The following is a 12,689-nucleotide window of genomic DNA, read 5'->3' as shown; positions in this document are numbered from 1 at the left end:
CTGCCCAAGAGATCTGAGGCACCTATATTAAAAATACCTGCCATAAATATATCAGCTTTTAGTGAAATAATGATATTTACACTTTAAAATTTATTCCATTTTACCTGGCTTTTTGAATGTTGATTCTCCAAAGTTAATGTTTGGTTTATTTTCGTTTTCAGAACTTCTGATTAATTGTTTAATTATTAAAACATACTGCAGGTTTGTTCTTCTGATGAAGAAATATCCTTTAGTTAAGTAACATTTTGTTCTAACTTACACTAATTGCAAAAACAAATCCTCTTGGTCACAATGGTACATCACATTTTTGTCTTTCCTTTTTGCTAAGAAAAATCAGTAGGCAGTGTTCTTTCTGTCCTGTTGTTCATTTAATACATTGCATCTCGGTCTCTTGTTCTCCTCCTTGATAGGGAAGAATAGTGCTATGATGGTCAGAAATATTCAGCCTCATAAGGAGAGAAGTCACCATAATCAGAGTGTGTCAAATCAAGATTAAAGTGACTAGCCTTGAAGTTATAGATGAAATACAAAGCCTGATTTTGTTTTTAAGCCATAATTTAACTTTTTTAACCACTTTATTCATTTAGGTTTGCAATTAAATGGTCAAAGCTTGTTTTTTTGGAAGCACAATATACGTGTTTTATCAACAAAGTCAGAAAAGGGCCTGCCTCTTTTAAGCTGTCCCAGTGTATTGGAATAGGTTTTTAAGATCCTACAGAGCCTACTTTTCTTTCTTCTCTGGGACTGTCGTAGGTTGCTGCTACTTTGCCGTTCTCTTTTCTCTATAAGTATACTAGCCTTCACATAAAGCATATTTGTAGTATTTTTCAACATAAAATTTTGGAAAACATTGTGCAGAGATTTGAGTCTGTGGACTTTAATAGAGTGAACTACTTTTTATTTTTATTTATTTATTTTTTTTAATTGCATTGATCACATTTATTTTATACTCATCTTTTAAACATATTCAGTTGCATTTTCATTGTATATAACTCAACAGACACATAATTTTATAGGTTATTTGCAAAAAGTGAGCTTATGTCCATACCCTTTCTTAGAGATTAAAAAAAAAAAAGCACATAAGGAATGAACATGGGATGAGGAGCTGCCTCCAATGATTACACAACAATTTAGCTATGTGGCAACCACTATAATACTCTAATATTTGGGAAAGCAGAGGTCAGAAAGATGAGAGAACGACCCACAAAGAAGAAACTGAAAGTCTTTCCATCAATTTCTATGGCTTGAGAGCAGTCCTAAAGAGACATGTTCGACTACACCCAACCCCACTTGACTGAACAGGGCTAAGGTGCCACCGATGATTATAGGAACCGATTCAGAAAAGTGTAGATTTCTGACACATATACTGACATATACTTTTTAATGTCTGTTTTCTGGCATTTCAGAAATGTCAGGATATTCATTTGCTTCTGATGCTCTCTTTTTCTGCCTCCCTCCCTCCTCCTCCTCCATTAACTCAATACCATTTTTTCATATTAAAATTTTGTTTAAAAATTAATTTTCTTCTAGTTTTTCTTTTTGAGAATGTATTTAGGAAATGTGTCTTTTCCATTTTCCTTATACAGTCTGTTTTATGTGTTTTCTTTAGATTTGATATGCATTAGGTTTGGGGAGACTTCAAGTTATGAAACTTCATGGAAGGAAGTTCTAGATTGTAAATATTTATTCATTTTAAAAGTTTCTGAAGAATTTTTTCATATGTTCATACATAAAACTTCAAATCTGTGTTCTATGTTATTTAAGGTGGTGTCAGAATAATTAAAAGCTTCTTTTGAAGCTTGTTTTCAAAAAACAGAAAGCAGAGAATTTAGTAATGGCATTCAGCAGCTCATTTGTTTTCATCACTTTCAGAGTTTTGTATTACACTTTTCATTTTTAGACATTTAATGATTATCTTTAATGTTCATAATAGGAGCCCTCTTGCACAAATGGAAGAAGAAAGAAGGGAACATGTAGCTAAAATGAAGAAGATGGAGATGGAGATGGAACAGGTGTTTGAGATGAAGGTCAAAGAAAAAGTTCAAAAACTGAAGGACTCTGAAGCTGAGGTAATTAACCATATATTTTCACCTTTGACAAAATACTCCTTTTCAAAATAATGTCTTGAATAAAATTGATAGATAATGTAACTGCCCTGTAGATTTTTTCACATGTAATATGCAAATTTAATGTGTCTGTGTGTGTTCAGTCGAACTCTTTGCAACCCCATGGATTGTAACCTGCCCGGCTCCTCTGTCCATGGGATTTCCCAGACGAGAATGTTGGACTGAGTTGCCATTTCCTCCTCCAAGGGAGCTTCCCAACCCAGGGATTGAACCTTGTCTCCTGCATTGGCAGGCAGAGTCTTAACCTCTGAGCCACCTGGGAAGTCAGTCAGTTTAGTCGCTCAGTCCTGTCCGACTCATTGCGACCTCATGAACCACAGTACACCAGGCCTCCCTGTCCCTCACCAACTCCCGGAATTTACCCAAACTCATGTCCATTGAGTCAGTGATGCCATCCAGCCTTCTTATCTTATGTCATCCCCTTCTCCTCCTGCCTTCAATCTTTCCCAGCATCAGGGTCTTTTCAAATGAGTCAGCTCTTCGCATCAGGTGGCCAGAGTATTGGAGTTTCAGCTTCAACATGAGTCCTACCAATGAACACCCAGGACTGATTTCCTTTAGGATGGACTGGTTGGATCTCCTTGCAGTCCAAGGGACTCTCAAGAGTCTTCTCCAACACCACAGTTCAAAAGCATCAATTCTTCGGCACATAGCTTTCTTTATAGTCCAACTCTCACATCCATACATGACCACTGGAAAAACCATAGCCTTGAATAGATGGACATTTGTTGGCAAAGTAATGTCTCTGCTTTTTAATATGCTGTCTAGGTTGATCATAACTTTCCTTCCAAGCAGTAAGCATCTTTTAATTTCATGGTTGCAGTCACCATCTGCAGTGATTTTGGAGCCCAGAAAAATAAAGTTAGCCACTGTTTCCACTGTTTGCCCATCTGTTTGCCATGAAGTGCTGCGACCGGATGCCATGATCTTCGTTTTCTGAATGTTGAGCTTTAAGCCAACTTTTTCACTCTCCTCTTTCACCTTCATCAAGAGGCTTTTTAGTTCCTCTTCACTTTCTGCCATACGGGTGGGGTCATCTGTATATCTGAGATTATTGATATTTCTCCCGGCAATCTTGATTCCAGCTTGTGCTTCTTTCAGCCCAGCGTTTCTCATGATGTACTCTGTGTAGAAGTTAAATAAGCAGGGTGACAATATACAGCCTTGACGTACTCCTTTTCCTATTTGGAACCAGTCTGTTGTTCTATCTCCAGTTCTAACTGTTACCTCCTGACCTGCATATAGATTTCTACAAGAGGCAGGTCAGGTGGTCTGGTATTCCCATCTCTTTCAGAATTTTCCACAGTTTATTATGATCTACACAGTCAAAGGCTTTGGCATAGTCAATAAAGCAGAAATAGATGTTTTTCTGGAACTCTCTTGCTTTTTTGATGATCCAGCAGATGTTGGCAATTTGATCTCTGGTTCCTCTGCCTTTTCTAAAACCAGCTTGAACATCTGGAAGTTCATGGTTCACGTATTGCTAAAGCCTGGCTTGGAGAATTTTAAGCATCACCTTACTGGCATGTGATTTACAATAATATATATTTTAATAATCTGTTTAGATACAAGTATACTTGGTAGGAAGACATAGTAGAATACCTAAAGTAAACTTTATTAGCTATAGTTTAAAAATTATGAGAAATGAAATTTTAAGCCTTTCCATGTAGTCGGTATAAGAAAGTAACAGAGTTTTGGGTAGATACAAGAGTAAAAACTAATTTTAGGATAGTAATAATTGACCAGACTTACTTGCATATGAATGGAGAAAGAAAGAACCTTAATTAAACTATGGGCATGCTGTGATAAATTACAGACAAAAAAAATGAAGAAATGTGATTTTTGTAGATGAGTTGGGCCTTATGTAACCCTACTGTCAGTGTAATTCAGTTGCAAAAATCAGGTAGGGTAGCGACAAAGCATTCCATCAAGCTGTTCTGCTACCTTAGAATCCCTCTATGTGTTGAAGCATATATTTAGTTTCTATTAATCAAAAAGATCATGAAGACATATCCATCTGTAAGTGATAAGAAATAAAAGATGGAGAAAAAAAAACACTTAACACAAGAATCTATAATAGAGTATATTTGGCTTGATGTCCAAGAACAGTAGAAGAAACTATAGGTAAACACAAATCAGCAATTTCAGTATGATGTTTTCTTAGCATAGATTTATTATCATTGTGCTGAAAATTACTTTTAAATATGTAGGATGACATTAATATGAAATACTTTAAAAACTTTTTTAATTGGAGGATAATTGCTTTACAGTATTGTGTTTCTGCCATTCATCAACATGAATCAGTCATACAATATGAAATATTTTAAAAATTACTTTTAATGACAAAATTCAGTGGTTAAATGTAGATCCACTAATATAATAATACTTGTATTTAAACATATTAAGAAGAGACTCAGATTTAGTTTGTTACATCCTTACAGTTGGTCTCTTTGCTTTTGTAATTAATTACTGCATAAAATACATAAGCTTTCTTTGACTAAATATATGTTTGCTAAGTCACTTCAGTCATGTCCAACTCTGTGCGACCCCATAGACGGCAGCCCACCAGGCTCCCCCATCCCTGGGATTCTCCAGGCAAGAACACTGGAGTGGGTTGCCATTTCCTTCTCCAATGCATGAAAGTGAAAAGTTAAAGTCGCTCAGTCGTGTCTGACCCTCAGCGACCCCATGGACTGCAGCCTTCCAGGCTCCTCCATCCGTGGGATTTTCCAGGCAAGAGTACTGGAGTGGGGTGCCATTGCCTTCTCCAAAATATATGTTTAGTCATACTCTAATAGTATGACAAAAGTACTCTAATCCATTGAGTAGACAGAATGCAGAGTATTCAATAGTTTTGAGGAAATGTTTCTATTCCACATTAGATTTCTCTTAAATTACTGAGCTTTTCATGTAATCTCTTATCACAAAAAAGTTACTACTGTTGCATTTATAATATGTGTTTAATTCAGTGGGGATACAGAATAGCTTCTCCAGGTTTAAGATTGCCAACTCGGCAGAACTAGTTTCCTGGGCACCTGTTATTAAGATGACATTTAGGAGATTAAGTTTTTTTTATTAGGTTTTTATTAAATCTATCCGTTTGAGTCTCTACACCTTCACCAATTAATAAGTAATCTGGAGAATCCCTTTCAGAAAGTAAATAAAAACAGGAATAATCAAGAGTCTGCAGTATCTCCACACTTAGGTTTCAATGAAAATCTAAAAGGAGTTGAATTTACATTTGAAATAGACATATTTTAGGGTCTCCTCCTAAGAGTAAATGTCATAAGCAGTTACGATACTGTAGTTATAGAACCTTTGAGAGTTTTAATGATTACTGTGAATGGTGAAAAGAGTTTTGTAACACTTAATTACTCTTTGAAGAATAGTCTTCATTAGCATTGAAAGAAACTGTAAAGCCATGTGGGCCAAGTTTCCCCTAATTCTGTAAGCCATATAAGTATATAAATATGAAGTCTATTTAACCTTGTATAATATGTTTTCTCAAGTGCCAGATATATTTGGGGCATAGCTGCTAATATCCTGCAGCACAGTGTATTAGACACAGTACTAAGCATCTTTCATAGATTATGTTATTTAGTCCACACCACAGCCCTACAAGGTGGATATTATTATCTCATTTCCATTTTTTATATGAGAGAAAAGATAAATTAACTTGGTCAGTGCTGCATATCTGTAAGTCATTATTTGAATGCACTTAACTGTGCTCTCAATCCTAGACAAGTCTACAATCATGTAGCCACAATTTCGAATCTTTAAAAGCTTTGAAAACTGCAAAGCCAGAAACAGAACTAACAGTTTTATCCCCACTTGATGTGAATATTTATATACTTTGCTGCAAAAATAAAAAATGTATTTTTATAGATGCTACCTTAGACAGCCCAGGTGTTATTTTGTAAATATAGTAAATAGACCTTTCTAAGTAGAATTGGCTTTCAGAAATCTGAAAAATTCTGAACTGTGTAATGCATCTAACCCTAAGAATTTCTAGAAAGTGAAGGATTTGTGACCTGCACTTTTAACCTACATGCAGTTAACACAAAAGAAAATGTATGTGTGATAGAAAGGTCCAGATAAAGAATGATGAACAATTGTAACCCTACAGCCCAGTTTAAAAAATAAGGCATCATCAGTTCATTTGAGGCAGCTCTGTTTCTCTCCCCTATTGTATCCCTCTCTCTCTTTCTCAGAAGTAACTATGCTGGATTGTGTGTTTATAATTCCCTTGCATTTTCTGTTTTTAATAATTAAAGGCATTTCCCTGTGTTCCTATTTTCTGACATTTTCTTAGTAATGTGTTTGCTATCATCAGGAAGATGTTACTTCAAATTTGATTCATATCTGCTTAAATATATCTTAGATATATTTTCGTTTTGTAGGAACTGCATGAAATATTTGGAATAGAAATGAATATGAAGTCACTTTTTTGGGTTTATGAAGTAACGAAGAAAACAGATTGTATGCAAAATTATAATCCAAATTCAAGATGTTAACTCATTGATGTAATACAGTCTTTAACAGAACACAATTCCTGGACATCTGAAAGTTTTTAATAAATAGTTGTTAGTTATTTGATGTAGTTAGATAGTTAGATTTATTTATTTATTTTTTGCTGTGATTGTTTTCCACAGAAATGGATTGACTAGTGCCTAAATGGACTATGTAATGAACCACTAGATAAGCTCTTTGTTTCTTCAGTTACTTTGCATGTGTGTTTTTTATCTTTCAGCCAGCATTCTTTACAGCATTAATTCTCAATATAGAAAGAACCATCTGTTTCAGAATCATGGGGGCTTGTTGAAAATGTGGGTTTCTAGACTTAAAAACCCAGAAATTCTAATTCAGTATGTCTGGTTAGGTCCAGGATTCTATATTTTTAACAAGCGTTTAGGTGGTTCATACGAAGACTGATGTTTGAGAACCGCTGCTTTATAAGAATCCAGGGACCCTATCTCCTCATCTTGTAACTCTTATATTCTTACCTATTTGCTTTCTTTTCACTTGTCTCGCTTTCTTAAACTTGGAATTACGAGACAGGTTCAGATCCTGGTTCTGCCACTTTTGGCTAATGACTTTGGACAAGTGACATAAACTCTGCTGCTGCAACTGTTTGCTCATCTAGGAGTGGGAACAGTGGTGTCTCCTCTGCCCAACTTCCTACGTGTTTGTGAGTAGGGAAAAATGAGATGATAAAGATATGAGTATGCCCATTATAAAGTGCTACACAACTGTAACTTATTGTACTTTTTTTTTTTTTAAACCCCTTGTTTCCCAAGATTATTCTCTTTGGTCCCTGGCATTTTGGGTGGTAAGTCCTATAGAAAGAGGATTTTTAGACAGTGCTTTCCACATGGTACTCTGAATTTATAGCATAAGAACTGAATGCTCAGCTTTTAACATTAGACTGCCTGGATGAAATGTATTTCTGATTTCTCAAACAGTTTTATTTTATGTATTGTGCTTTGAACTAGCTCCAGCGGCGCCATGAGCAAATGAAAAAGAATTTGGAAGCACAGCACAAAGAATTAGAGGAAAAACGTCGTCAGTTTGAAGATGAGAAAGCAAACTGGGAAGCCCAACAACGTATTTTAGAACAACAGAACTCTTCAAGGTATCTAACATCAGATTCCCAAGAAATGTGTATTAGCTTTAAAGAATTATTTTCCTATTTATTTTAAAAACATTAATATTTTAAGACATTGTCCACTATCATACATCCCAAGCACAAGTTATTTTCATGGATGAATATTTTATATAGATTGATGTACTGTATTATAATAGTATTTTTTCCACTGTAAACATTTTCATGACTTAATAATCTTCATAATTATAATTTAGTACCTTCATAACATTCTCTTCAGTTGACTCACCATAATTAGTCGTTTACCTCTTCCTGTCAAATATTGAACATAATGGTTGTGTGTAATTTTTGACAAACATAGCATTGCTGCAATGTTCTCTTTTATACATTTAGAGGTATATTTTTATTCTGTTGGATTATTTCATTAAGATAAAGTTTTAGATACCTAGTTTCTAATGCGGCTAATTAGTTACTCATAATTTACTCAAAAATCGGGTAGTCTTTGTACTTTGGTCTTCTTCTTTCCTCATTAGTCCCATTTAAAACTGTAAAGTTGCATCCCTGTAAGGATTCTGTAATTTACCCTCACTGCTAAACATTTTCAAGTTTAGACATTTGTTTGGTAACGCTATGTGTCTATTAACTTTTCCCCTAAGAAAGACGAAAATTTATTTGTGAGAAAAAAAGCATTTCAGAATGCAGATGGCTGTAGGAGAAAAGGATACCTTACTTGATGTCAGTTGACCTTTTTTGATTTGTACTATTTCATTTAGGAAAAATTGTTTTTGTATAAAAAAATGGGGTTTTTGTCATATTTCTTACTCTTTGTCTTGGAATTTTGTCAAATATTTTTCCAAGAAAATATTATAGATTAGCATTGTCCTTATTGTTAACTTCTAAATCTTCTGATTTTAAAATAAAAATGTAACACAGTTGAAAATCCAACACAGTTGTAGTTGGTTTAGCTATTGCTACCATATGTTATCTATGTTTATAAAGTAGTTACTCATTTTGATTGTTTTCGTTTACTCATTTAGAACCTTGGAAAAGAACAAGAAGAAAGGGAAGATCTTTTAAACCCTTTATTGACCACCAGTTACGTATTAGTTGCCAATATGCCAGCTTGGACATCAGTGTTTGTTGGATCCGTTTGACCAATTTGCACCGGTTTTATCCTTAATGATGGATTTAACAGCATGACAAAAATTATTATTATTATTTTTTTGTTCTTGATGGAGATTAAGATGCCTTGAATTGTCTAGGGTTGTTGTGTACTTAGAAACTAACAGCTCTAAGTACCTTTCCTACATTTTTCTTTTCTTTTTTTATTAAACAGATGTCTTCAATTTAATGCAAGAAAACATTTTACTGTTGTACAATCATGTTCTGGTGGTTTGATTGTTTACAGGATATTCCAAAATAAAAGGACTCTGAAAGGTTTCATTGAGGATAAATTGCCATAATATGATGCAAACTATGCTTCTTTATGATAATTATAATACAGAGGTTCCATTCAATGCAGCGTATACAATAATGTAATTTAGTCTAACACAGTTGACCCTATTTTTTGACACTTCCATTGTTTAAAAATACACATGGAAAAAAAAACTTATATGCTTACAATGCACCTAGAGCTTTTTTATAACAACCTTTTTGTTTGTTTGTTTGTTTTGAATTCTTTAAATATATATTATTTTCATTTAGTACCCTCTTTAGCCAGAATCTCATTACTGCTTCATTTTTGTAATAACATTTAATTTAGGTATTTTCCATATATTGGCCCTGCTAAAAAATAGAATATAGCATCTTTCATATGATAGGAACCAACAAGGAAACTTTCCTTTAATTCCCTTTTTACACTTTATGGTAAGTAGCAGGGGGGAAAATGCATTTATAGATCATTTCTAGGCAAAATTGTGAAGCTAACAACCAACCTATTTCTACCTATGTGCAGTCTCTTTTATTTTACTAGAAATGAGAATCATGGCCTCTTGAAAAGAAAAAAAAGTCACCATTCTGCATTTAGCTGTATTCATATATTGCATTTCTGTATTTTTTTGTTTGTATTGTAAAAAATTCACATAATAAACAATGTTGTGATGTAATTGAGTGTGGGGTCTTAAATATTCTGCAGTTGATAGAAAAGACTAGAATGTGTTTGAGAAGAAACTTTTCAATTTGAATTTGGCTTCTCCATGTTTGTAACTCTTCTTTTGTTTGTTTCATTTAGAATGCATTTGTGCTGATTTTCTAATTTATGGAATATAGTATCTATCTACTTACTCCTGTCTCCTATTAACACATTTCTCTGAGAACAAATTTCAGCTCACCAGGTGAACTTTCAAGTCCTTGGACTGAAATTTTTTAACTGGAAAAGAGTGGTATAATTTCTTTTCACTAAAGTCAAATGATAAGAGATTTTAACAAAATGCTTTGTGACATTTTAATGATTAATGCAACACAGTTTATTACTTTAAAAAGTTTCACCATATCTTTTGATGGTCCTGTCAAAAGGAAGTAACTGATTATTATGATTACCCCAATATTTTTGTTGACACTAGAAGCTGAAGGGTTTAAATAAAACAGGATGCTTTAAAGAGCCTTGTTGCTTTTCAAAGATACATAAAGTGTAGAGCATATTAGGACTATCATTCACTTTACAGAAAATCTTGACTTCACATGTAAGTTCATTCTGGGATACTATTTTTAAAGCAGATCTTATGAGGCATTAAAAACATGATTTAAGATTACTGCAATAACAATTTATGCTTATTTGTTGGCCATCACTAGTTAAAGATTGTCTTTGAAAATACAGTGCTTTCTGCTGTGTGTGTGTGTGTGTGTGTGTGTGTGTGTGTGTGTGTGTGTTTTTAAATTGGCTATTACTCCAAGACCAGAAACAGACATTCAGGAATAATTGTAAGTTAAATATGCAGCGATATTTTTTTGTTTGGTTTGGTTCTTATAATAGAGATTTGGTTTAATGCCCCTAACCAGAAAAGTTTGGTTTTAGGAAAAATAACTTACTGAATTGGAGACTACAAAATCAGAAAGTTTATATTGACCACCTGTCTAACTGGTAAGTACCACTGCTTCTAGAAACAAGTTCTCATAGGTGCCATTTAAAAATTCTATATGCATTGTGATAACTTTGTAAAGTCACCTTTATTCTATTACCCTAGTAAAAACTTTCATAAGTTTTTGTCTGTGTCATGGCGAATATTTATCTGAATCTGATGTAGGACCCATACAGAACTTGACCAACCAGGTTGTTTGATGGTTGGCTTTGTTTTTCAAGCTTATCAAGGGCTTTTTTGTTATATGTCCTGTAGATTTTTGAGAACTGCTATGTGATTATTCACAATACATATAACATTCAGGAAGCATAAGGAAAGGCTAGCTTGCAAAATGGACAATACCTAGTCTCCATTGTGAGAGACATTATAAATTGGAGTAACTCTTTAACCACTGCGCTATTTAAGTGAGACCTGCTGCTAAGTCACTTCAGTCGTGTCCGACTCTGTGCGACCCCATAGACGGCAGCCCACCAGGCTCCCCCGTCCCTGGGATTCTCCAGGCAAGAACACTGGAGTGGGTTGCCATTTCCTTCTCTAATGCATGAAAGTGAAAAGTGAAAGTGAAGTCACTCTGTCGTGTCTGACCTTTAGCATGGACTGCAGCGCACCAGGCTCCTCCGTCCATGGGATTTTCCAGGCAAGAGTACTGGAGTGGGGTGCCATTTCCTTCTCTGTAAGTGAGACCAGAGAAGCACTAATCCAGGTGCACGTCTCATGGCAGAGTTGTGCTGCCACCTAGTGGAAGTGAGATCTAATTGTTTTTATCAAGTTCACATTGGAGCTGAGGCTTATTTCTGTGGAGCTCAGGTTCTAATTTTGAAAGCTAAGGAGATATAGACTTCTGCATCTCAGACTCATTAGCTTAGTGTCACACCACCACCCACATATTCTGACATATTCTTCACCTTTCATGCCTTTTATCCACTTGAAAAAGACCTAGGAATGTGGAGGTCAGGGTATAGTAGGTGAGCAAAAGGGTGGAAAGAATGTAAGATTGCAACAATAGCAAAGTGTTGACTTTGCAAGTCATATAGATCACTGTCTCCAAACCTGATACTGTTTCTTTGTGAAAATATTTTTGAACATGTATGTGTGATTATACCTATATAGTAAATTATATATAGGTAGCACTCCAGTGTTCTTGCCTGGAGAATCCCAGGGACGGCGGGGCCCGGTGGGCTGCCGTCTATGGGGTCGCACAGAGTCGGAGACGACTGAAGCGACTTAGCAGCAGCAGCAGCAGCACTATGTTAGGGCTTCCCAGGTGGTGCTAGTGGTGAAGAACCCACCTGCCAATGCGGGAGACCCAAAGAGACATGAATTTGATTCCTGGGTAGGGAAGATACCCTGGAGAAGGAAATAGCGACCCACTCTAGTATTCTTGCCTGGGAAATCCCATAGACAGAGGAGCCTGGCAGCCTTTGGTTCATGAGGTTACAAAGGGTTGGACACAACTGAAGCAAAGCAAGCAAGCAGTATGTTAATATGAACATTATGAAACAATCTTTAAAACTCAAAGTTTAGCGCTTCCCAAGCCCCAATAAATTATCTAATATATTCTACTTTGGAAGCCCTTGACTTAATATGGTAGTATGTAGATCCTTATACTGTTGAATCCCTAAGGAAGTCCTGCCATGGTATCCTACTTGATTGATGTAAAAGGAAAAATTATTGTCTGTCTGGTAAATTGAAATCCTTTCTAATAGTTTGCAAATAAAAAAGCAAAAGTTTGTGTACTTCATTTAGGATATTTACCCTATCCCAGACAGTCAACTAGTTTGTGTACATTATCTTCATTTAATCCTTAATAGATACCAGTGTCATCCTTTTCATAGATGTGGAAACAGCTTTGGAGGTGGTTAGTGACTTATCCATTAGAGAGGT

The 12,689-nt window shown here is 35.1% G+C and overlaps 1 protein-coding gene across 1 annotated transcript in view; it reads left to right on the top strand.

Annotated features, from left to right (window-relative positions):
* SEPTIN7 (septin 7) overlaps positions 1–9,833 on the top strand; it is a 58,925-nt gene extending 49,092 nt beyond the window's left edge. Inside the window, exons 11-13 of the mRNA XM_055590417.1 lie at positions 1,934–2,069; positions 7,619–7,758; positions 8,766–9,833. Of these exons, the coding sequence (XP_055446392.1) occupies positions 1,934–2,069; positions 7,619–7,758; positions 8,766–8,805 (316 nt within the window). The 3' untranslated portion in view covers positions 8,806–9,833. The remainder of the gene's footprint in view (positions 1–1,933; positions 2,070–7,618; positions 7,759–8,765) is intronic.
* Positions 9,834–12,689: the final 2,856 nt, after the last annotated feature.

Source organism: Bubalus kerabau, chromosome 8, assembly GCF_029407905.1.
Source record: "Bubalus kerabau isolate K-KA32 ecotype Philippines breed swamp buffalo chromosome 8, PCC_UOA_SB_1v2, whole genome shotgun sequence".
Lineage (NCBI taxonomy): Eukaryota > Metazoa > Chordata > Mammalia > Artiodactyla > Bovidae > Bubalus > Bubalus kerabau.
The sequence above is the reverse complement of the archived record's forward strand: the minus strand, read 5'-3'. Positions and strand labels throughout refer to the sequence as shown.